This window comes from Diplotaxodon limnothrissa, linkage group LG17, assembly GCF_057381915.1.
Source record: "Diplotaxodon limnothrissa isolate DT_005_m linkage group LG17, D_limnothrissa_male_GT1.1, whole genome shotgun sequence".
In the NCBI taxonomy this organism is placed as follows: domain Eukaryota; kingdom Metazoa; phylum Chordata; class Actinopteri; order Cichliformes; family Cichlidae; genus Diplotaxodon; species Diplotaxodon limnothrissa.
This window is the reverse complement of record NC_140612.1, coordinates 17582052-17608391: the sequence shown is the minus strand read 5'-3', so window position 1 is coordinate 17608391 and position 26340 is coordinate 17582052. Positions and strand designations below refer to the sequence as shown.

At 44.8% G+C, this 26340-nt stretch overlaps 1 protein-coding gene across 3 annotated transcripts in view; it reads right to left on the bottom strand.

Moving 5' to 3' along the window:
- The window catches only part of eps8a (EGFR pathway substrate 8a, signaling adaptor), a 31311-nt gene extending 5297 nt beyond the window's left edge, over positions 1-26014 (bottom strand). Inside the window, exons 1-20 of one of the 3 annotated variants that reach the window (XM_085375414.1) lie at positions 25845-26014; positions 15277-15364; positions 13475-13542; positions 10791-10858; positions 10422-10583; positions 10100-10249; positions 9724-9806; positions 9507-9643; positions 8980-9050; positions 8535-8661; positions 8111-8199; positions 7804-7878; positions 7250-7398; positions 6991-7174; positions 6770-6900; positions 5441-5552; positions 4777-5046; positions 2509-2767; positions 2095-2278; positions 1523-1655 (exon numbers count right to left, since the gene is read on the bottom strand). In XM_085375414.1, the coding sequence (XP_085231540.1) occupies positions 1523-1655; positions 2095-2278; positions 2509-2767; positions 4777-5046; positions 5441-5552; positions 6770-6900; positions 6991-7174; positions 7250-7398; positions 7804-7878; positions 8111-8199; positions 8535-8661; positions 8980-9050; positions 9507-9643; positions 9724-9806; positions 10100-10249; positions 10422-10583; positions 10791-10858; positions 13475-13542; positions 15277-15341 (2517 nt within the window). In that variant the 5' untranslated portion in view covers positions 15342-15364; positions 25845-26014. The remainder of the gene's footprint in view (positions 1-1522; positions 1656-2094; positions 2279-2508; positions 2768-4776; positions 5047-5440; positions 5553-6769; positions 6901-6990; positions 7175-7249; positions 7399-7803; positions 7879-8110; positions 8200-8534; positions 8662-8979; positions 9051-9506; positions 9644-9723; positions 9807-10099; positions 10250-10421; positions 10584-10790; positions 10859-13474; positions 13543-15276; positions 15365-25844) is intronic. The other 2 variants (XM_085375415.1, XM_085375416.1) reach the window with 2 other exon arrangements.
- Positions 26015-26340: the final 326 nt, after the last annotated feature.

The following is a 26340-nucleotide window of genomic DNA, read 5'->3' as shown; positions in this document are numbered from 1 at the left end:
CAAGATCAGGATCATAAGTGCTGCTGTTGTCTACAAATAAAACGCTTCCCTTTAAAGAAGTTTAGATTTTATTACAGGAAGTGATCCGATTTGTATTCCAGCACAAAACGTTTTAATAATAATAATAATAATAATAATAATAATAATAATAATAATCCTCAGCATTGAGGTGTCTGTTAACACCAACAGCCTGTTGGCTCCCTCTGGTGGTCAAACTCAGCGACTTAGCCCTCTTTCATTTTCACTAACTTCAGTAATCAGTTAAATCGGCGCTGACATGTCAGATACTCAGATTGTTTTGTCTCCGTTTCCTGCTGCACGCGTTTGTCTGATGAACCAATCAGCTGTCAGGAAGCTTGGCCTCAACTAACAACACGATCTGATAAAATGCAGTAATAAAACCACACTGACAGACACTAAAGTGAACAATAACACGATTTCACCATCAAAGATTCATTTGTGAAAACTAATCTGTCCTAATACAGAACGTTTGTGTCAATGATCCTTTAATCTAAGAACATAATCATGATGAGGATGTCTCTAAGGAAGCTGTTTAAACTCAATAAAGGCAGGAAGTACAGGTCAAAATTCATTTTTAGATTATTTGAAACTTAAAGTTGTAGTTTGTCAGTTTTATTCTTTTAATATTCAAACTTTATTCGTTAAATATTGTGGCTCCACCATTAGATTCATGGGATGCATGGGACTGACGCTTCTGTAAAGTATTATGGATGTATAATACAGTTATTATTGTAATGCAATCTTAAGCTATTTGCAGTTCATCTCCTTTAGTCCTTAAAGAAAAAGTTAAATCCTTTTAATAAAATGTGTAAAGTCTAATTATTATTCTTCAAAAAGCTGAAATATTAAAAAAAAAAAAAAAAAAAAAAAAAAATTACCCAGACTTTTTAAATAGTCAAAAGTCGGTTTTGTTTTTGATAAAAAAAAAAAATCTTGTCCTGAACATGAAATTAAAATAAATACATCAATTAATTAAAATAAAATAAAACAATAATGAACGTGACTATATTTTCAGGATATTAGAACAGGCTAACTTTTCATTTTATTGGGTGTAAAATATTACTGTTCAAATAAGTATGAACTCATTAGTGAAATATAAAGATTATGAAACCTAAGACCATTTTAACTTCAGCGTTTAAATTATGCTTCCTGTTTTATAAGAATATATCCTACATTATGACTGCCTCATTCTCTAAATACACAAACTTTACTCTGAAAATATATTTTAAATACGTTTGTATTTAATTAAAATGTTTTTGCTGTTCTTGAAGATTTGAAGTATGAGGTTTGATTACTGTAGTTTTATTTCTAAAATATTCCAGCTTTAATCAAACCAAACCTTTATTTTGAAATACTGCACACATTTCCTCAGAGTGACTTCCTGTCTCTGTTGCTTTCCTGCAGTTACTGACATTTCTGCTTCCTTTACTTAAAATCAGACTGATTATAATGAATAGGAATAAATCTGATGGTGACGTCGGGTCTGAGCAGTGACACCCACCTCGAGCGCCGCCTTCTGCACGGTGACCTGACTGAAGACTCGGGCGCCGTCGTCAGGACAAACCGTCCTCAGCTCCTCCTTGTTGAGCGAGAAGAGCTGAGCGCCAGTGAGCACGCCGAGGCTGGTGATGGTGCTGCACACACACACACACACACACACACACACACACACACTCCATTATAGCCTCTCCAATTATGTCCCCCTTTCCTTTTACAGTTTGTGGTTACACACTACAATCATGAGATGGTTAAAAATGATGACGGGTAAAGAAAGTGACATCATTTTATTTATATGACCCGCTTTGAAGCATGAAAGTCACACTGTGGATTATTTTACTTTGAAAAACTGTCATTAAAGCTTCCAGAAGTGAACGTTTCCTGTTCTTGGTCATAAATCCAAACGTTTTAGTCACATGACTGTCAGGAACATGCCTGATTGGTCACATTCAGACTTGACTCTCAGACTTGAGTCCAGTTTGTGTTTTTCTGGTTTCCTTCCTACTCTAAACACAGGTTTAAACTTTAGGATCAACTGAGCGTGTGGGTCAGTGCGGGTTAAAGCAGCAGACTTACACGGGGCTGAAGCCTTTGGCCTCCAACCATGCTTTGACCTCTTCTGGTGTCGAGTCATACGTGATGCTGACCGACGGCGTGCTGCCACTGCGGGCGGGACCCTGAAACTTCTTCTGGGCGCTGCGACCGAGCGTCAGCCTGTGCATCAGCTCGTCCTGGACCTCCTCCATGTTCGACTTCCTTCCTATGGACAGAAACACAAACAGGGTTACCTGTACCATGTCACCTGCCTCTGATGGTCTGGATTCTTTAAGTAGAAACATTTATTCAGCAAGTCTGAATATTAAAAGTATTCAAACTGATCACGGTTTGATTTTCTGAACTTTATTTAAAAAAGATGGGATTGTTTGTGTTTTTAGTCTAAAACAGGTGTTGGGGCTGAACAGCTGGATCAGCAGGTGTTTCTGGACTTACGGCTGCCAGCGGCAACAGCAGGTTTCTGGCTGTTTTGCTCCCTCATGGCGACACTGCCCATGTCGCTGGACGCGTTGCTGTTCTGTCGGCTGACTGTGCTGCTGCCGGCGGCCAGCTTTGTGGGCTCGGCGGCCGGAGGAGGCAGTGGCGGCGTGGGGACCCTGGCGGGGGCTGGAGCAGGAGGAACCGGTGCGGGGGCTGGGGGCATTGGCGTGGCAACGGGTTGGCTGGGGACAAACTCTGTCCTTGTGGTCTGTTTCTGCAGGATACAGATGAGTTTTTCAGTGTACAGTTGAGTGTACAGGTGAGCATGTCTGTTCATCTCCAGCTCCATGTTTTACTCATGACTCCTCAAGAGCAGCTTTGCATGATTCACAGTTCAAAATAATCCTCATTTATCTTATTCAGCGCATTAGCTGCAGCTCCTCCCTAAAAAGCCTGCTTTCTTCTTATTGGCTGACTCCTGGAAGCCTGCAGAGGGGCGGCACATATTGTTTTCAGCTGTCTGTATAAAATAAATTGGATTTCTACCTCAGGAACTTTAAATTGAGCTCGCAATGAATCATTTTCCACATGCCATCAGGTCAACTTTGGGGGCGGGGCTTGCAGCGCTGAATATTCCTGATTGGTCAAGCCCTTCAGGTAATTTTAAGCCACCAGTATCTGCAGCAGCTTTTAAAACATTTTAAAGCACAGCCTCTACTTTCTCATCAGTCAGATTTTTCAGGGTCAGGGTTTAGGCTTCCTGCAGTCAGGGTTTTCCGACCCTCTGCTGGAACTTCAGGTGGTGTAAAAAAATTTAAAAAAAGGACCTGGACTAATGACGAGACACCTCTGTGAACAAAGAAAAACTGTTTTGATCTTTGAAATATCTAAAGCGGTGGAGTCTGTTCAGAGCTGGAGGCGAGCAGAGTGCTTCCCTCGAAACAGCAACAATCAGAGTCTCAGTGGTGTTTACCTCGTTAAGCTCTCCCAGTAATTGCTGCCAACAAGAAATGAGACAGATGATGGCGATGAGACGATGAATCAACATGTGTAACTCACTGCAAACTGAACCAGGGTCTGTGAGGAGCCACTACTGGTCACTGACCTGATCCTAGAAAACCTCTTAAAGGGACAGCCCACTGCTTTATTTTAGCCTTGCTCAGACAACAGCGGCACCAACAGTAAATGTTTATTCAGCGATCTACAGCAGCGCCACGAAGAACCGAAGAGAAACGTCACTGAGTTTCTGTCGGCTTTGGCATTTTACACTGAAAACCTCCACAGGAAGTAAAGTATTAAAGATAATCCATCACAATTGTAATCCGTTAAACCACAGAAATTCCACCTTTAAAGATCAGCACGTTTACCCTTTTAGAATATAAGTAAAAATAAACTGAAATAAACTAAGGTTTAAAAATGTATTATCAACATTTCATATTATACTATAAATAATAATAATACTACAGTGGTCCCTCACTATAATGGAGTTCAAATACAAAACAGCATTTTGTGCAATTTTGCATTCTTTTTTCTTTTTTTAACAGCGCATTGTGTTCTACATCCTGATTGACAATGATTGGCTGTAGACCAATCAATCTCGTGCCGTGTCTCCTGTACAATGCAGAATGCGTTCAGCATGTCAAATTTACAAATTACAAATTTTCAAATCTTCGATTGCTAGCAGTGTGATCTGGAGTGCTGTATTGTAGGTTTTCTCCCCAACAAACACAACAATGTCAACAAAACATTTTGTACCGTCAGAGGCAACCATGGGTGCCTTTGGTTTCATTCTATAATATTGGACTTATTTTTCTACGAAGGTTTGAAGAGTGTTTAAACAAGAGAGAAAAGTGTGAAAATGTTCATGCCTGTCTGAGAAAAGTGTGTAGTGAGGGGTTTTACAGCCTTAAAACATCTATAATAATTGTAAAAAATAAAGTTGGCTACTTCATGGATTTCACCCATCACGGGTCATTTTTAGAAAGTAATAATAATAATAATAATAATAACAATAACAACAATAACAACAACAAGTAGTAGTAGATATTAGAACAATAAGTAAAATGTCCTTGGAGCTATGACGGAGCTCTGGGTCCTCCTGGTCCAGTCCACAGGACTGAGAGGAAAAACAGCTTTAATCTCTCTCTCAGCTGAGAGTCATTTCATAATTTAAAGGTAACCAGATTCGCTCAAATGTGACACTGTCCCTTTAAGATCACAGCAAATCAAACGCAGGAAGTGGAAACTACAGCGAGCTAGAAACACACACCCAGCTCGTCCTACCTTGAACAACTCAAACTCCCTCCTTGGCATCATAAGCTGATGATTGATCATAAAGACAGAACATGAATTGAGGTGACTGAGATGGGACAGGAAGTGAGCCGCTGCGGTGAGCGTCAGAGCGTGCGTTACCTGGACGGTGTGGCTGTAGATGGGCTCTCCTCGGCTGGTCATGTCCACCGCTTTGGTGATCTCCAGGATGTTGTTTGGCACGTAGCCCGTTGCACCGCAGCCGTTACGAACCTTCCACCACTGCTTCCTGTCGTCCAGCACCTGCCAGGCAAGAGTCAGGGATTACTTCACTCAGTCTCCCCCTCCTCCTCACTTCCTGCTGCGTATTTTCTGTTCCCATAGAGATGGGCATGTTTAATATGACATGAAGTCAATGTCTACACATTAAAGCTCTGAACACTCAGTTTATCTCAGTTTTTTATACTCTTGGATCGCTTTGATGTCATCTTAGACACAGAAGCCCCACCTACCAGCTTTTAAAACCTTCTCCAGCCAATCAGAAGAGACCTGTTTTTAGGGGAAGGCACTTTCAGAGAGGAGGGGCCACACTAAGGTCTAGTATCAGCTACATGAGGATTATTCTGAACTGTGAATCATGCAAAGCTACTCAGAGTCCAGGAATAAACCACGAGCAGAAGAAAACTAATATGATTACCTCAACCACCTCGTCTTTAAGCACCGACAGCTCTGTGTTGTTCCTCCCCACAAAGTCGTACTTCGATTTGGCAAACATTTTGGGCTGCCCTCTGCCATCAGCGTCGAAGCCTCTGAAACACACCAACAAGGAAGACTTCAGTCCAAAAAAGAAAGAGGACCCGAAGCAGCACAGCAGCTCCACAGGGCCAAACACCGAACTTTAAAGGTAGATCAGTCTCCGAGGAGGAACATCAGGTCAAACAAAAACCTCTTCTCACTTTAAGTCTGATCGGTTTGGATCTGACGCCATGACGCTGCTGAACATCGTAAAAATGCGATGACATAAACTAAACGGCTGCAGCCGTGGAGAAATGTCCCACCGACAGATCAGAGGAGCGTCAGCCAGAAGAAGACAAAGATCATAGCGAGCGAAGAAGAAAACCAGCAACAAAAAAACCCAATCAGCAGCAGGAGGACAAACAGGAAGTGACAGAAGATTTATCAATATTTTAGCTGATTAAAGTTTACTGATCAATGATTATATTTCCTCACCTCTGTTTTATATTCAAATATAAATGAAATGTTCTGACGTTGATAATTAAACTGAGTCACATTCAGTAACACTTCATTAATGCATGTATTATTTTCAAAACATTTACTCAACGTTAACGCCATAACTGCATTAATGCGGCAAATCTACGTTTGCTCATTAACGCGGATCGCCCCGTGTGAGGGCTGCATAGAATCAATGCGTTAGTTCGTTAAGGCGGGTCGCTCGTTAACGCATTAGCGCCGTGAAGCCCCTTGCACGGGGCGATCCGTGTTAACTCGCTAACGGAGATTTGCTGCGTTAATGCGGTTATGGCGTTAACTGTAACGAGATTAACGCTGACAGTGCTAGTATATTTATATTCATTTATTATGAAATCTTATTAATTATTCTATTTGAGCATGCATAAATATTTGAATAATAATTATTATTGTTATGATGTTGATGAAGAAGAAAAAAAGGAAAATTAGATAGAATTCTTTCTTAATTCTGGTTTGTTATATTTTCTTTGTTTACATACGTAGTTGTTTAACCATTTATTACTTTTGAAATATCTTCATTTGAATTTTTATAATGAATTTCTATTTACTGTTTTCTTTATTCGCTCATGTTTGAACTTCCTCTTTTCTTTAGTTAATTTTTTAGAAATTTTGTTTTTAGTTCATCTAATCATTGTTGATTGTTGTGTGATTTTTCTTTATTCTGCTGTATTGATTTTGCCCCTCCCAGGCCTCCGTAGAGCAGAGCAAGCACAGCAGTGGGATCAGTTCTCCAGGGCGTCATGTGACCTGCAGTTACCGGTCTACACGGCGGCTGGCGGCGTGTTTGAAAGCAGCCACGGCCGTGTCCTGATCCAGGATCTGCATGCGTTTGTAGGAGGTGTTGGTGAAGGCATACCCGTCAGCAGGGGAGAACCTCTGCAGCGCCACCTGCAGCAGAAACAAATCACACCACGAGTGAGTACCGCGTCAGCGAGAGAAAAGCTTAACTCAGAGCCACTTTCACATCCCGCCCCTTACCTCCTGAGCCACCCACGGCCTTGGGTCCTCCAGTCTCTGCAGGTTGGCGTTGGCGAGGCTTTCAGCAAGCTGAGCGAGCTCCTGCTCACGACTCGGGGTTGTCGCCGGCAACGCAGGTGGTTCCCAACCATCACGAAACCTCAGAACACACGGCGGGAAGTAGTGGTCCTTCGGCCACTCCAGCCTTTAGGAGACCAAGATGTTGATCAGTCAACCAATTAAATCAGTCGACTGATCCATCGGTTACTTCCTGTCTGACCTGCTCTTTGTCCATCCGTCTCCCAGGGCAACCCACAAGTGTCTCTCCTCCGCCGTCCCCGAGGCGTGAAGGAAGTCGATGGCGTCTCTGGTCAGCAGAGGAATGACAACGCTACGAGCCAGATCAACGCTGCCCGAAGCCTGGATCACCTGAGCGGAAGGAGGAGGAGGGTGTGACAATAAAAACTTTTAACTTACATTTACAACACTGTTTGGGGTTGTCTTAGGTGTAGCTGCTCTGGTGTTCCACCTGAAGGTCTGAGGGTGGAACTGAGACTGGAACCTGAGATTCAAGGTTGGAGCAGCAGTTGTGATATGTGACGGTGTTTGTGGACCAGCCGTCACACTGATCTTAGGTCTCGAGTCCCTCATGCTCCTCCTCCATGTCAGGGGTTTGATGGGAGGAGAGATTCTGCCTCTCAGCTAAAGGATGGATGGATGGATGATAGGTGGAGCCTCTATCTTTCTTTAGTTCTTAAGGATTTATTCCAGCTCCATGCCTGAAGTCAGAGCACATACAGGAAGTAGCTGTGTGAGGCGCTAACGCTGACTTACCATCTTTAGTGGTGTGAACAGGAAGTGGACCAGCTCCACGGCACTCGGGTTTTGGATGTGGTCCTTCAGCTTCCCCTGCAGACGGAGCACAGAGAGCTCATGAGGCAAGAAGCAGGTTCATCACCAACGAAACTATTCAGTCAGTCTGACAATAAATAATCAATACATTTAACCTGCGCAAGAGAAAACACGGACAAAAGATTCATTTATGATCAGCGAGTTTTATATCAGCAAATAAACTGTGAGAGGAGGGAGGAAGGAGGAGGGAAGGGGAGGAGGAGGAAGAGAAAGAGGAGGTAGGAGGTACCAGCTGGTTGAAGGCATGCTTGAACTTCTGCAGACAGTCGACAAACTCGTCTTCGCTCGGAGGTTTGGAGCGCAGCGTCAGGACGCCCTCTGGTGGACACAGAACATGACAGAGGTCAGTTTGTTTAACTGAGGTCAGTCACAGGTCACATGACTCAGAGGAGGGAGGAATGATAGGTGTTCCTGTCACTCACACTAATTTATTAAAACAGTTTGGAAATAAATCAATAAATGTATTGTTGAGGAACGCAGTGATTCAGAAATCTGAAGCAGCCTAATGGGAAACAGCTGCCAGCGAGCTGATCTCTGATCAGCACATCCCTCACTCTGGTTTCAGCAGGATCTGTCTATGTGGACAGTACTGTATTGTAGTATCAGCACTTTTACTGCATATTTTGATTGGTGTGGCTCTGCTGCCTTCTCACCTCCGGGGCTTTTCTTCTTGCCCTTCTTGTTCTTCTTCCTCTTGGAGAGCTCACCGAAGGCCTCGGCAGCCTTCTGAAGTTTGGTGACGAAAAACTCAATGTCATCCAGGATGTGGTTCAGGATTTGCTGCGAAAAGGAGAAGCTGTGCTCAGGATCTTTTAATGTTTGATTCACCTTCACGGTGGCTTGCAGGTTTCCTGTATGCGTTATTTAATGATTAAACCTGAACAACAGCGCAGCGTTAAGCGCTCTCAGCTCCCTTATGTAAGCAGATTTGCTCTCCAAAGCTTCCAAACTCTGATTATGCTTGAATGAAGCAGCCTTCTTCAATCGGCTTAAATCTTCTATTGTGCCACAACCCCGGGCCGACCTCAGATTCAAGTTTAGCTCCTCCAGCTGCTCTCAGATCAGCCTTGAAACCCCACCCACACATGGGACACTCACCACATCGCGATCTACGCGAGCTGCCGTCATCTCCACCGGCCCATTGTCCTGCGACAGCCGTCTATCGTCTGCTGCAGAAGGGAGAAAGCGCATGTGTGAGGAAAACGTAACACCCGATTCATGAGAAAACATTAAAGTGTGACTGAAAACCAACACAGACATTTTTATTACTACGTCCTATCACCCATATCAGTTCCACACAGAGTCACATCACAGTAAATCCTCAAAGAAATAAAAAGCAGAATGATTCATCTGAATAAACTTTACCTGCAGCCTTTGTATTAAAAAAACAAAACAAAACTCAGTATTTGTTGCTTTCACTGTCAAAAAGAAAACAAAAGAAGAAAACAAAAACAAAACCCATGTGAGCTTGAAGCAGCTGGTCAGAGATAATCCCAAATACTCTGCGAAACAAGCCGCTTAAACTCCTCCCACTTTAACCCAAATTTCTTCTGACTGGCTGTCCCTCACAACCAGAAGGTTTGAACCGCAGGTGACTGGGGCTTCTAGCAAGTGACATAACTCACCCTCGTACTGCTCATTGGTCCATGCCGACCAGGCTGCTGCACGACTCTTTACGTCCACCAGATCAGGTGACGGTGGCGGCTGGGGGGCAGGAGCGGAAGGGGGAGGGGGGATAATGCCATCGCTCTTCAGGATCATCCTGCAGACAGACAGATCAGCCAATCAGCTTCTAGGATGAGAAACTGGGCTTAGTAACCCTCAGAGTGTCTCAGCTCTTACTTCAGGGTCTCCGGCCGTTTTTTCACTTTGCTTCCTTTGGCATCCATCATGGCACTTTCTACGTCCGCTTGGATCAGATTTGCCTATCAGAGAAAGAACATAGATCATTAAGTTGTTCATCAGGATGAAACACATTTATAACGTGACATCTGACTCTGTCCAAACAGGCCGGTATTGTTGGAGTCCCACAGGGCTCTGCCCTCGGTCCTTTGCCGTTTACATCAAAGCTGAATTTTAATCAAAGTTTTCATTTACTAGCAGCAAACAGGTTTCACAGCAAACTCCTTCATCACACAGTAAAGTCAACTTTAAAGTGTTTTAGGACTTTTGGCCCTCAGGGCTAGCTTAGTGTCTTGCCCAATCAGAGGCTGTTTACTTTGATTTCGTCGCACTGGAACAGGTGGAGGTCGGGTTTGACCTGACCCGGCTCTTTGCAGATCAGAGCCAGGATGGAGTCGTAGCTGCAGGCGTTCATCACGGCCTGGCAGTGCTGGATCGAGCCAATCTGGAAGTTCTCCAGCTCGTTCTGAAGGAGAAAAACCCACAAGTTAAAGTCGGAGTGGGTCACACTGAGCTTAAAGCTGAGGACACACTGAGAATCAGTGTTCTTTTTTTGCCTTTTGTAATTAAAACAAACAAACAAACAACCCCCCCCACAAAAAACAAAACCAAAAATAAATCCTTGTTTTTAGCCTCACCTTTGTTCCTAAGTCGATGAGGCTCACCATCTTCTCCTCCACCTGCAGCAGCATCTCCTGTGTCCACACTTTCCCTTTAGCATCGAGCAGACGGAGGCGTCTGATGCCGTCATCCACCGTGATCATCCCGTCTTTGCGGTCCAGCACAAACGTGGTCAGGTGCTGAACAGACAGATTTAGAGTAACGGCAGGAAACTGAACATCAGCAGGACAACAGGAGCTTCAAGCGATCACAGTCACAAACAAAACAGCTTATGTTTTTTATAATTTAAGTGGTGATTTTTGGTCACTTTGTATGTGAAAACCTTAAATTTGAACACATTTGGTTTGATAAAATGCAAGGCAAGAGGAGCAGGCGTGAGCACCAACCTCCACATGATACTGCGATGTGTCTGTCAGGCTGTTGATGCTGGTTTTGGTGTAATGTTTCCTTTGTTCTGTTAAAAAGAACAGAGAAAAACTCTTATTCTGGACTGTGAATATCATGTTTATGTCTCCCTAAAGTCCCCCTGGGAACCTGACTGTGTTCATATTTCATGACTGAAGCTGGAAATTAGCATTCAGCTTTGATTTTATGGACTCAGAGAAGGCTTGAGGAAACTGTAATGAGAAGATGGTTTTATGCTGCTCCAATGACCTATAAGTGACACTAAAGCAACACACATGACGATGCTCTGAATTAAGCAGAGAAGAAGAGTGAACCTGGACATGTGATGGATTAAAGGTGGTGTTTGCAGGAGGACGTCAGTAATTCAGCTGCTTCAGAGCCCCTCCGGAAGGAGGTGACAGATGTTATCAGCTGTGATGGGAACAAAGAGGCCGCTGAGAGCCGCAGATAAGAGCCAAATCTGCATCGTCACCATTATCTCCACCTGGCAGGAGGACCGGCACACAGCTGCTCACAAATCAGCGGCAAAGCAGCAGAACAACAGCCAACAGCGACGTCCTTGCTAGAGTCCATGTGTCGTTTCAGTTTTTAAACAAACTCATTCACATGTGCACCAACAGGTAATGGTTTCACAGATTACCCATGATGCTCCTCTCCACCAAGCGCCAGGACGTTTGGCTTTTATTTGTGTGAAAACAAAAACAGCATTGAATCCTTCAGCTCTCATCACAGAGGAACGACCTGAGCTCAGGCTGGAGCTTCTTCTTCACTTGAATAAATTTCCTGTTCACACACGGAGGAGGGATCACATGAAAGTTTTGCCTTAAAGTCCAGCTGTGTGTTTGCGCGTTTTGGACTTCCTGCAGGTTAGAGGGCGGGGCTAACTGGGTTTGTTGAGACTGAGGGACGCCATTCCGTCATTGGTCCCAGGAAATGTTAAAGTGACCTATGTGATCAAAACCGTTGTTTAATCTTGGTTACATGATCAAACACAGTGCTGACGTCTCTTTGGTGACCTGAAGCCTCCTCGGACATGGGCAGCAACTCCAAACAGCCCCTGGGCGACTGACAGGGATCAGAGCGAATTAGCAAAATAAACCTGGCAATGAAATCCTGAGCAGAGCTGAAAGTTCAAAAGTTTGGAGAACAGCAGCCGACTTTTATCCCACAAATGACCCGAGCAGCCAGAGTAACCAGATCCTACATCACTGAAAACATGTCTCAGAGGAAACACTGAGCCTCTGACGAGGTTAACCCTCAGCCGTCCAAATCCTGGTTGGAGTCTCTGGACACTGCAGATCTTCCTTCTGCCTCAGACACGGCAGAAAGTTTCAGCAGGAATCGTTCCTGCAGTGAGAACATTCACACACACAGCAGCTCCATAATCCTGCAGCTCCTGATCACATCACATTTACCTCACACTCAGCCTTAACTCAGCGCCTCCAACTGAAGTTTATATCAACAGTAGGCCCGCTGGACAGCTGTGGTAAATGTCAATGTGAGCATAAAATTTGATTTCCTGCTGATGAACTGAGGAGGCCTCAGTCAATGGCTGAAGAGTCTAAAGCTGGAGGTCTGAACTTCAGTCACATGTTCACTGAGGTAAAGTTCACTGTGACGGAGATCATAGGAGATAGAGACCAGGAGCTACTGCACACGTGTTCACAGTAAGACCTGAGGGCTAGCTCACACGAATCAAACATCTGTCCCATTACAGATGTTTGACAACACGAGTCGTACCCCCGAGTTTGGACTTCAAACCTCTGTCTGAAGATAATCGATGCTTCACAAGAAACATCGACTCTGCAAACACGTAACGCCCAAACGAGGCAAAACACGACACACACACACACACACACACACACTTTCATATCTTGGTGGGAACATCTAATTGACTTACCCTAACCATCAAAAATGAATGCCTAATCCTAACCATAGCCTAACTGTAACTTTCACACTAAAACCACATTTTGAGTCTCAAAATGCCTTCAATCTCATGGGGACAGCCTTTTGTTGCCATAACGGACTGTTGGCCCCCCCAAAAATAGTAAAATTCCAAGTTTTGGTCCTCACAAAGATATGTAAACGTGGTACATACGCAAACAAAAACACACACACACACACACACACACACACACGTCTCACTGTGACTTTTCTTTTTGTGTTTGGCAGACGAACGAAGAAAATAGATTTCGTCAGATCCTGTGAACAAAGATAAAGCAGATAATGAGGTCATGGATCATGTCTAATTTCTCTGAAACCCAATAAATCAAACAAAGATTCACAGGTGAACGGAACCTGCTCAGGTTCAGTTCACCTAACTCACCTGGAGTCTCAAACTCAACTCCAAGTCTCAGTTTGTTTCAAGAATAAAAGCACCTAAATCTGAAGTAATGAAGACTACAGCATGTGGTGTTCAGAGAAATCTGTGCATGTTGTTTAGTCCTCACTGACGTCATGACCTTAAACCATTTCTAACATCAGCTCCTCTCACAGGTAACATTCCCACCTGCAGACACCTTACAGTCAGCTACCCATTGTACCACCCCGATCACGGATGTCATCTCTGAACCAAGCTTTATTATAAATGAGGTCCAGAATGATCCAGGACAGCCTCACCATTTCCCAGGAGGAGGAGGGAGAAGGGAGGAAGGAGGGTCCTCACCGTAAAGAGCTTTGGCACTGGTCTTGGCTTTGTGCGTTGCAGGCTCTGGAGATGGAGCATCATGGCCGCTGGGACAGAAAGCAGAACAGAGTTAGGAAGTCAAAGGTCAGATCTGAGATCAGCTGATGATGCAACCAACAGCAGCTTCTGATTGGACGCCAGGTGATTTTACCTGACAGGGATACTGCGTGAGTGTTTGATTTTATTTCACTTCATCTCTGAGGTGTCCGAGTTTGGCTTCTGTTACAGTTTTATTTATGATGTCACTTCCTGCCTCCCCTCCTGTGCTGATCTCAAACCGGCATCCCGCCTGTGTCACTCGATACTTTTGCACGTTCACACTTTAATTCGCCACATGAAGACGTTTATAATGAATGAGCGCGATTACAGACTACATCAGAGCCACGCCGGCACAAAACCTGACACCTTACAGGAAGCGCAGCACAGCAGCTGGTCATGTGACACACCACTGATGATTGCCACACAAATGAATCTGTGCCAGGAACTCACAGGAAGTTATTCTTATGAAGTTATACGCGAGACCCTCTTTAAATGATTATTGACTTTATAAATAAATAAAATCAATAATCATTGATTTCAGATCAATATCCAGTCTCCATATATGACTCCAAGCCAGAGAAATTAGCTGGTCTATCCCAGATTATCCTCTTATGTGGGCAGGGACACGCTGATGTTTTTAGGGCTGGGGACAGTGAATAAACACACGAACCAGGAAAAACAGAACGGTCCTGCTTCAGAACCAGAAACCATGAGATCCGGTCTCTGCTCCTCCAGAGGTCAGACAGCTGCTTCCTGTCCACATCTCAGTTTATTTCTTAATAACACCGTCACAGAAGCAGATGCCTCGGTATAGACGTAACAGAGACCAGTAAAGCTCCTGAAGCGTGTCCGGTTTGAGTTTTCATTAATTTTTAATCTGAGGTTTTCTCAGAGAGAAGCTGAGCTGCAGTAATATTTAACTTCTACTGCTGCGAGACGAGAAGCGTCAGCACGGATAAGAAACTCAGAGACGCTTTCAGTTGGCCACAAAAATCCTCCAAAAACTGTCATTTTACAAACAAACAACAAAAGTTCTGACTTAACCATTAAAATTGTTTAATGGGCACTACTCAGTAATAACTGGAATTATTAACAAAACTGAACATTGTCATGCACACTTCAAATACATTTAAAATTGAAACTGTAAATATTTTTTAAGCTTTACCAAAGACTATACAAAAGTATGTTTTAAATAATAATTACTATTTTATAATAATTCATAATACAAGACTTACTAATGAAAGATTTCAGTCGTTACAATTAATCTGCAGTTAAACTTAAATTTACTCAGTTCATTTACATCACAAATTTATGGTTGTATTTTATGGTATTTTTAAAAAGAAAAGTTGTAGTTTTGTAATCTTATTTTGAAATCTGTTGAATATTTAAAACTAATACTTACCAAATTGTTTAAACTATTTTAAAAATAGCCACAAAATATACACACAACGAAAATTGAAACTGTTCAAAATAAAATGTTTTATACATTAACCTCAGTTATTTACTTAAAGAATTGATGAACGAAATTTACCAGAGTCCAGTAAAAGCTCAGTATTAAAATAAAACTTTAAAAACCTGAAGAGATTCTCTTATTTCAGAAACAATCAGTGTCACAGAAACAGCACAGGTTATGCCTCATATCAGAGTAAGCATTATTAACAGTGTTTCACATTCAAAAAGTGACCATGTGAGCTAACGTGGCTAACATGGCCAATAGCAGAAAAGGCTGCTGGGAAACTCACTTGATGGGCGAGCTGTAGGAGCCGAAGACGCCCGAGGCGAGAGCTGGAGGTTCGTATCCGTTCATGCTGCTTCACGGTGGACCATCAGCTGGAAGAGACGCAGACGCACCATGAGTCACATGACCACACTGCTGGGTCAAAGGCTAGCTCCGGGTAAATGTAATACATTTATCTGCTGTGACCAAACATCTGCACAAAGCTCATACCTCCTGACACTACTGGAATGCACTGGTGCCGTAAAACCACAATTTTATTGATATATGCTGAGGCGTCAAAACTCATCATTTTACTAAAACTAAATTAGTGGAAACGGCACAAAAAAGGCCAAACAGCAGCTCTTCAGAGGCCTGTGGGTCCCCTAAAACTCTATAACTCCTAAAAGCTGAAAATGAAGCTGAAAATGAAGCTGCCACGCTGCCGTTCCTCTGACATCCAGCAGAGGCAGCAGTGGTTCAACCTGTAAGGTATGGACGCTACGATGACAGAGCAACCACCTGACCGCCAACATGGCTGCTGCGAGTACTGCCAGAGCATCCAGGATGGCTGCTGAAACGCGAGGGTTTAATCTGGATGTTTCTGAGTGCTGAGTGGCGAGTCGCCCTCAGAGAGTTCATCTCATTAATGGCTCGTTGGGCGTTCCCCACGGAGCGGCAGGGAAATTAAAACTGCGTGGCACACAAAGGGGGCCCGAGCATATTTATGGTAGTTAATGACACAGTATGTACAGTGCAGCCACGCGTGATTACTTTTCCCACAGCGCCATTCAGCTGGGACTCATAGCCATGGTAACCAGGCTGCAGCCATACTGTTTGTGCTGCAGAGGAGGAAAACCTGTGAGACCGCAATCAGGGAGAGATGAGTCCACAGCAGGAAGTGATGTAACGACAGCAGAGTGAAAATACCAAAACACCATCTCAAAATACACTGGCTGGTTAGCTCCTCCGATCATGAGCCCTCGCGGGTGACAGCAGCAGAAACATGAGGACACAAAGGTGAGGAAGAGTCAAGGTACAGGCATTACAACCCAAACCAACTGAGACTAGGGCCAAGGCCGGATCTGTGACCTCATCGAGACCCTGCCTCCAGCGTGACAGGAAGCCATCACAACTCCAAATAAGCCCAATATACGTCAATGTTTTCAAAAGGTACAAAGACAGCAGATACAGAAAGCAATGAAGAAGAACCAACCACATAATCCGCTGTGTGCTTCTCCACTAAACCAATACAATCCAAACGCAGGAACACCGCCACTGATTAATGACGTTCAGAAAATAAATTTTTTTGAAAATCCAGTTCAGCTCTAAATGTTCATGTCTGAAGGCTGTGATGTCTCTGGTGGGCGGTGACGCTACTGCAGGATCGTTTGAGTGTTTCGAAATTTGAATGATCATTTACGTTTTACTCCACCATCAGCATCTGGCTTGATTCTACACTGATTCCAAATTTGTCATCCTGACTTTAACTTGCTCACCTGAGCACGTCCACCCACCTGTGCAGCCCCAGTGGCTTTAAATCCTCATCATTACTCCCACAAAGCCCCGCCCACTCTGATGGATATGAAGTTAATTTTCCACCACCTCCTCCTGACACCCCAGGAAGCTGAAGGGGTCAAAGATCACGCTGGTTAGGCTCAGTTTTGTCATCTCTATTTGCTCTGGGAGGAGATGCGGTCACCACGGCGAGAGCCACTTCTTCTTTTCTCACTTATCTTAGGCGGGGCATCAATGGCGCTGTGAGGTCAGCAAGCTTTACGATAACGAGGCGTTTACAGCATGATTGTTTAAATAGAGTTTCCTGAACGTTTCCCGGTATCCTTCACTCAGCAGGAGGAAGGTGGGGATTAGGTGTGTGTAGAGTTAAAGCTCCTTACCGATCCTGTGACACACACTTTAATCCTTTAAATGCCATGTGGATTTCAAAGTAAAAGCACACAGATTTAAACTGGTTTGTAGTGCTGGGCGATATGACGATATATATCGTGTGAACGATAGAAAAATGGCTATCGTGCCGTTTGTCTTCTGTCGTTTCTAACCTAATTTTATAATTTATTACATAAAATATATAATTAAATAGCCTGGGGCAAATATATCAGCGTTGTCTTCTCACTATACAGACTCTATTTTCTCTTGCGTAAATTTAAAAAAAAAAAGGAAAGGTTTTTCACAAAGAAACTCCGTCTTGTTGTTTTGCGACATGGTGCTGCTTTACGTGCACCCAGATTTGCAACATGCTTTACAGTAACTCAAAACGATGGATGCGCGACAGGTTGCAGTTTCATGCCCGGACATGCAACAGGACGGCTACACAGGCAGCTCAAGAAGAAGCACTTTTACCAAAAAGAGGGGGTACATCTGGCATTTGGTTATAATTTTTGAAAAACAAAACAAAACAAAAAAATTAAAAGTGAAGGCCACAGCTGTTTTCATTTGATACATTTATATTGCTGCACTAAAATGTATGTTTGTCATTTTTGTGACAGTTCCGTTAAATGTCTCTTCAAAATAAAGTTGGAGAAAAGAAACTTTTCAGAGAATAACTGGAAACGTGGCAATATTGTGGTATATCGTGATATAAAATAATTCATATCGTGATAAATATTTTTTCCATATCGCCCAGCACTACTGGTTTGTGTCAGGAAAAGAAAAAGTTCACTTTGATTCTCGCTGTGAGTCACACCTAAAAGCCCCCTCAGTTACCCACAGTCGTATCAGGCTACAAAAAATAAAATGCCATGTTTATTATGAGTGTACATTATGAATATAGGACGCTGTGATGTCACAAAAATATGGATGTGAGGACAGGTCGGCTTTCAAAGGAACTCCAGCTGTGAATAATAAATGTGTTGAGGTGAGCGGCGGGAGGAGAGGAGAGTGACATGTTAAAGAAAAGAGATGAAGCGGGGAGTCACCAGGCTGATAAGAACGTCCTTGTCGGTCACTCATTAACTGTGTGTTTGATCTGGGAGGCGTTTCCACGCCGACACTGGAAAAACACCCTGCTCGAGCCGCCACACGCTCTGGGCCTCTAGACCTGGAAAGGTCTGACATGAAGCAAGAACCGTGAGACTCCACCCACATAAAAGAGATGACACTGATGTCAGGGTTCAGAAGGTCACCGCAGCACCGTCGGCTTCCCTCCATCTTTACTCCGACAACAAACATCCACCTCACAGCGTTCCACTGAAACAAATTCAGGATCAAACTCTAATACAAGTGAAGGTGGAGAAGAACACACACCCTCAATCCAGTGCTCCGCTCACACTGCATCCATGTTTCAGAGAGAAGACATTTTCTACAACTCCTCCTTTTAGTTTAAATCTCAGAGTTTTTCCCATTTCCTCACTGATGTTTCTCAGTGCAGATGGTGAACGAACTCTGCTCATCTCTCAGATATTAAACTGCTTGTGAAACAGCTCTGTTACCATGGAAACTGCTTCTGGTGTCTGCCGCTGCCTCACAAACCATCAGCTGACACAGGAGAGCCATCGCCGCCACGTCTCATCCGCTCAATCACAACTTCATCACCGTGCCCCTCCAATTTTCAGTTTTCCAGTCCCTGATCTCAGATGGCGGTCATGAGTCATGTGACTGGCTTCACAGTGAGGAGACATTGATTAACGTCCTCCGATTGGTCTGTAACCCAAATACTGAGCGTGTTCTGCAGCTTCAGCAGGAGGAACAGTTTGATGCCTCAAAGTTCACTTTCAAATCTTTTATGACACGTTTATTTTCATGTTCTCTAGTTTTATATTTTTCTGTAAATTATTTTGACTTCTTTAACTCTTTTCTTTATTATTTTATTTACATTTGTGAGAATTTTTCTTAGGTGGTGTATTTTTTTTTAAAATCAGTTTTCATGACTTTCTTGTAACTTCAATTATTTGCAGTGTTTTGTCTCATTTCCAATTTTATTTAATCATGTCTCTTTAGATTTCCCTGGTTTCTTTTTCTAGCAAGTACCTTTAAAAACATAATTTCATTCATTTATTTCTTCATTTTTTTATTTTATAGTGTTATTTTTAATCAGTTTTTAAAGATTGTTGCAGATTTGAATGTGAACTGTATGTTGAAGAAACACTTTATTAAATAAAAAGGTAAAACAAAAATTGCCTCAGTGATCGGGTCACTGACACCAATTCGCTCACAGCTCCATCACCTCCGGAAAAGATCCATACTCATCAGCAGTGACCGTGTGGTGCTGACATTGGACGCTGCAGCACGTGTTCGCCAGCTGACCCGCTTTCAGACCCACAGCTGGAGGCACCTTTCCACCTGCAGTTTGTTCAAGAGCAGGTCCGCGAGGGCCGGCGCAGTAAAGGAGGCTAAAAATAATCCTGAGTAATCCTGAAAGTGCTGAAGTCTTCATTCCTGCTCAGAGGGTCACGGTGCCCATTACAGGCGGCCTCGTTACACCGGCTCACAGCAAGGGAGTACCGAGGAGCACACTGCACAGAGTGAGTGGAGAGTGGCTCGTCTCTGTGAGAGTGAGTTTCAGTGAACAAGTGCATCTACAAACACACCGAGCATCATTGACTGACACAGATTGTGGCAGGCACGGCAGCAGTCACAACCATGACCTGCTGACATCATGGAGGTCACACTGAAGGGCGCTTCAAACAGTTTCAGCAGAAACTTCCTCCAGTCAGAGCCACAGAACTGAACTGATCTCAAAGAAGTTCTGAGCTCTGATTACACCTGCCGCCAAACACAAACACGCCCCGTGGGCCTGCTGATTGGTCAATCCACCTCGTCAGCAGGTATTTGAGACAAAAGCGGAAAAGAATAAAGAGGCGTCCACGCCAGCTGGGTCACTGAAGTCTGTGACTTTGGCTCTGTGACGTTAACAATGAGGTGGAAGAGAGCTAAGCACAAAAACCCAGACTGATGTTATTACTGAACCAGATTTTTTCTCTCACACACACACACACACACACACACACACACACACACACACACACACACACACACACACACACACACACACACGGGCTGCCCAATCCCAGTCCTCGAGAGCTACTATCCTGCAGCTTTTAGATGCATCCCTACTCCAACACAGCTGAATCAAATGGTTTGATTACCTCTTCAGCATGCCATCGTGTTTGGCAAAGGCCTGATAACAAGCCATTCATTTGATTCGGGTGTGTGGGAACAAGGATGCATCTAAAAGCTGCAGGACGGTAGCTCTCGAGGACCGGGACTGGGCACCCTTGATTTACACCCTGAGGACAGACAGGAAACCTTTGGCACCGTGAGCTGAACCGGCTCAAACTGCCAAACTGCAGCCTCAGAGTGACGACTGCAGCGGATCCAAAAATCGCAGCATAAAAGCAACTTCCTGTTGTCTCCTCAGGAGCTCTGATACAATGTTTTGTGCCATGTGGATCATTCACAGACATTCAGTCCCTGTTTATTGGTCCTAAATTCTGTTCAGGTTAGGATAAACCCCGCCCACTCACATCAGCAGTTCTCTTCGCTTCCATTGGAGGGAGTATCAGTCACTTGTCTGACTGAGGTTTGGGTTTAACAAAGATCTCCTCGGGACTCAAAACATCTGGCTGCAGATGCTGTGATTCATGATAAACTAAGATCGTTGTGACCTGAGACCACCAGTTTGTGAGAGACAGCCAATCACAGGAAGCAGCTTTGAAAGGGAGGAGTTAGAACTTGGAGAGCGGATTATTCTGAATCCAGAAATTGAACCGCGGAATCCTTGCAGCAGACAAACCCACAGACGGCGTCTTCTCAGACCACAAAGCCTCGGTAACAAACCAAGCGAGCACCTACCTGTCCAAGTCGTCCACAGGTGAGCGGAGTGTGAGGTCGATGCCGCAGACGGCTCAAATAAAGCTTCTCTGACTCCAAGCATCATGTGGTGGATTAGCGAGGATCCAGGGCTTGGTGCAGCACCGGGATTCGCTGCAGCAGCGAATTGGCGTCCAGGATCCTCTGCTTTAAGCCTGACTAATCACTAATGACGGACAGGTGGGGGATAGGGAAGGGGCGGGGCTTCCAGGTGGCAGTGGAAACACCGAGTGGGCTTAAAACTCTCAGTTTACTCTGTGCAGAAGAGTCATGCAACACCCAATACTGTTATCAAAACTGGTCGCTAAGGAAATGTGCGGTTTATTTTTGTTTTCTTTTAGAATAAATGACTCATTGTGAGGGAAACGCATCTTATCAGCAGGCCACGCCCACCGCACCCATGGAGATCAATAAAGTTTAATCTAACCTGCAGCGATAATGGGTCCTGATTCATCTGTGGTGCTGACCCGCTTTAAAAATAAAATGTTATTTGTTTCACACAGCTGCTGCCTGATGACATCACACTTCAGTGTCACGATTACTTATTGATCTTCAGCAGCTGATCAACAGAGCCTCTGATTCAGACTCAAAGCTTCTCCTGAAGCTCAGAGTGCAGACAGATCTTCAGTTATTGATCAGTTATTGCTCACAGGTCATCTGGACTGGATCAGAAGTTTGATCAGCAGAGAAGAAGAACCTGGGATTTGTTGATCTGGCATTTCATGGCTTCATAAACCAAATGTGTCCCCATGACTCCTCTTTGACGATTCAGTAGTGTCACAGAAACCAAACACCAGTCTCCAGGCAGGACTTTAATACCTGATGATATCACCGACTCTGATCAGGTACCTAACACACGTGAGCGTGTTGTTGTGTTTCCTTCTTCTGTTGTTGGATCCTCGAGTAGAGCACAGCAAATGTCCTCGGATTCTTCTCACCGAGCTTTGTGCATCGCAGCGCCCCCAACAGGTCAAAGTCTCAACTTTCAGATTCAACTTCCTGTTTCTGAGTACAGTCTCATCTCTGATTGGTCCATGCTGATTGGTCCATGCTGATTGGTCCATGCTGATTGGTCCATGCTGCCCTCCGTGTGGAGGATGGGGCAGGCGGGCCGTGGTGTGCTTCAGTAAATGAAGAGTCAGTCCCTCAGGAGGTCCTGAGCTCCTTTACTTCCTGTCTTTGCTCCTTACGACAGCGTGTGATACCTGGTGTTAGGTGAGACAGGTGAGTCGCAGGTGAAACAGGTGTGCCGACGCCCTTGCCTCCTCTTTGTTCTGCTAAAAATCAGACCGCTGGCTCAGTCCGAAACCCGACTCCCAACCGGCCCCAGTTTCCCATTTCAAAGCCATAATCCTGTAGCAACACCTGGCAGGTACGGTTACATCACACTGTCGTCACAGCAACCACAACACAGCCAAACAGGGAGAGCTCCAGGGAGACGCCCAGAAGATGGGACAGACGTTTTTCACTTTGATCTCAGAGTTCATGGGAAAAGTTTATAAGTGATATCATCATAATGCGTGTTTCCACTCCATTTGTACCTGCTGTTGACATCACACACAGACCCTCATGACAACACGTCCACTGACCCTGGAGTCAGTTATGGTGCACAGTACAGCACAGTTAAGACCCGCTCACCATGGACAAAACCCTCCAACCACTAAGCTGAACACAATCAGAGGTGGAGTGGAGCAGCACAGGCATGGAAACATCCAGAAATATCCTGCAAGGCTCTCAGGAGGATGGCAGGCTGACGATGGTTCCCATGAAGAGCACTGATCCAAGACCAGCTGTGGCCTGCAGCAGCCTGACAGGAAGCCCACATACAAACACTCGATTACACAACCAGCTCAAAGGTCCTCCAACTGTTCAGCTTCAGAGCCCGCTGACCTTTGACCTGCAGGAAAAACAACCCCATCTTCCAGCAGTAAACACACACACAGCTAGGGTTGCCAACTCCCTGAAAAATAAATAAGGGACACCTCGTGGCCAGGGCCGGGCGACCCAGTTGTCTTCACCCTTCCCAGTGTGGTGAATTTTCTAGCTCTTTTTTTGTGTGTGAAATTATTTTTTTAACCATTTGACTTGAATTTGATTTAAGTAGATGTTTATTCTTTGTGATATGAACACATGTGAAACAAATGATCATTTAGCCATTTATTTTTAGCTCAAAATGACAACATTAACACAGTAAAACAGGTCTCTTTCTTAAACAGAAGCCTGTCATGCTTAACTTTTGAGAATATAAGTAAATCTTTCTTTAAAAGAACTCTGTCCTGCTTAACTTAAAATAATAGAAAACAATAGAAAGAAAAATATTCTTGTAACAGTGCACATTTAGTGCATTTAGTACAATTGGCTTCAGTTGAGGTATTATTTCAGCTTTTCTAATGCTAATCAGCTGCTCCTGTTTGTAAACCCGCTTGTTCCCATGATTACGCATCATAACTCATCATCATTATTCATCTATGTATTACTTTTATGTATTAGTCATCAATTTGTTGTAATCATCTATCCTTGCAGTTGTTTATTACACAAAATAAGTTATATTATCACACTTCTGGCCACATAGCGCTGATATTCACTGCACATGCCCATATTAACTTTTTCCAGCCAGGTGTTTTCCTTTTCCCATTCTTCCCTTTCTCTGAGGGGAACAAACATTGCTGCTCTAACGCTGGGCTCACACTGTGCGGTTTTAGGCCCATTTTGAGACGATTTTTGAGTGATCGGACCGATTTTGGCCTTCATCGTGCGTCGTGTAGTATACGTGGGGTAACGAGAAGTGATTAACACCTCACGACCAGCTCCCGATCATCAATCGCTCGTGAGGGTGTCACCACAGGGGCTCACTGCTCACGCGCAAACACGTAAACGTTGGTGTAAAAGATGGAGCAGCACGGCAGTGCAGCGTGTGATCTGGACACAAGCGACGGAGGCACAACTTGTAGAACTTTGGAAAGCTCATCCGAGCCTTTTCGATGTGGCATCACAAAATTATCACGACCACAACAACCGTGAAAATAGTTGGATCGACACTGCTGCTCAGTCACAGCTGCCTGATCAATGTTTTTCATTAGCAATTTAGCAAAGTTGATGGTGGTGGTGTGTCTGTGTGAGTGAAAGACAGAGAGGGAGAGCGACAGATTTTCTGTTATAACCTTCATTTTATGGAGGCACAGTGTGAGCACTCAGGTCGCATCAGAGCATCGGGCGGTATAGTGTGAGACCTGCATCGTGACCTACCAACTTCTAACCCCTGCGAGTCAATTGTGCAGTTTGAGCAGGAGCTGAATAACGCGACTGAAAAAAATCGCACAGTGTCTGCCCAGCTTTAGGTGTACTGTCATCCGAGACTTGCACCGCAGTGTCGGCGTTTGTTTCCCTGTTGGCCATGCTTCTTGTTGTGGTCATCTGTTGTCTTCCGGTATTTTCTCTGTAAGCGACCTTTCCTCGACCAATGAGATGAGCGGTAATCTGAATTGTTATACTCGAATTGTCATAAGTGTGGTGTCAGCTCATTGGTCACAAAGCAGGAGAGGGGCTGGGAATTATGTTTTCAAACAAAGTGTTAATTCCATAAACATTTATAGACTACTTTTGATTCTCACTGTATTACGGGACAAAGTGCGTCCCTTATTAGCTCAATACGGGACGTGTACTTTTGTTTCTAAATACGGGACGATTCCGTTTTTTAAGGGACGGTTGGCAACCCTACACACAGCTGAAGCAGGTCTGATCACACCTTCTGTCAGAACCACTTCAGTGAAGTAACAGTGACCTAGACGTGACCTCAGAGAGGCTCATTATGGTGTATGGGGGAAGGAGCTTTCTGATAAACATCAGGTGACTGTGACCCGGTCAGGTCACTCACCTAGCTGCTCTGCTCTCGGCAGTGATGGCACGAGGTTCAGTGCACCACATGAATCCAGGTGTTAGCCGGTACCACCGGGAGGAGCAGAGAGCTTCCAGGCCGAGCCGAACAAGTGGAGCACCGGGCAGCCCTGTGCATATAGCCGGGGAGGGTCGCCTGCTGCCTGGGCCGCCTCACACACCTGCCCGCTGACTGCTCGGATCCGCCATCAAAAGCAGGCAGGTGTTTTTATTCCGGAGAGAGCGAGCACCCGGGCGCAGGGAGGAGCTGCCCTTCACCTTCATTTACTATTATGAACACACAGTGTGCCAAACTCCATTTAAGATTCTGTTGATTTAGGAAGAACTGGACTCCAGCCAGAATAAATGAAGGTGTGGGCTGTAAATGAGAAGCTGGGAGCTGAAATGGAAGCTTCCAGCCATTCCGGCGCACACACTGCCCGCTCCTAGCACCTCTATCCGGAATAAACTGGCATTAAAGTTGGTCTTTAGCTCCAGTCACCCATCCACTAAGACTCTTTGAGACACACCAACAGCAACAGAGAGCGCGGCCATAAAAGTTTAATTTACACTCACTTGAGCCCTGTCTGTGTTTTTGAGTGAAGCCGAACTGAGGCCGAGACACTGGAGCTTCAGGTAAAGAGGACTCGGGTATGTGTGTGCGCGCGCGCGGTCACAGCTTCACTGTGTGTGATCTTTCCGGCGGAATCTGGTGTGGGAGCCCGTGACCGCAGGGCTGCTGCCACAGAGCAGAGGGCAGCTCAGCTGCTCCGGTCCGCAGTTCCACTAAGGTCAGAGGCTCGAAGCCGCTCACAGACCACCACCCACGGCTCAGAGCCGCCGGACTAACCCGGACCTCAACGCCCCCCCTCCGCGGCGGATCAGGAGACTCACCTGCAGGTGCGGCTTCAAAAATCCCGAGGTCACAGAGACATGGCACAGTCCGCGCTGAGAGCTCCGGGCGCTTCACCGGCTCCTGCCTGCACTCTGTGTCTGAATAACTGCACTCCTGTTCGGCTGCGGGAGCTCCTAGCGGAGATTAATCTGCGGCTGACTCTGGATCAGCTTTAAAGCAACGGACCGCAGTAGAGGGCGGTGTGTGCCCTGAGTGAGGACTGACAGGACAGTCTGCCTACTTGACCACGCCTCCTTCAGGTCGTTAAGTCTGACGTCACTAGCCGTGTCTGGGCCTAAACTCTGCTGCAGGTCCATATATCAAATGATTACTCAGCATTACTGAGAGTTGAAACACTGTCTAAAGTCTTTCATCTTTAATAAAATGATCAGCGTTCTGCTCTACCAGGTGTAACAATTGAGTTTAACATCCAGGCATCCATGAAAACGGAATTTATGACATTTAACGGAGTTAGAAGTTAGCAGGAAGTTAGCT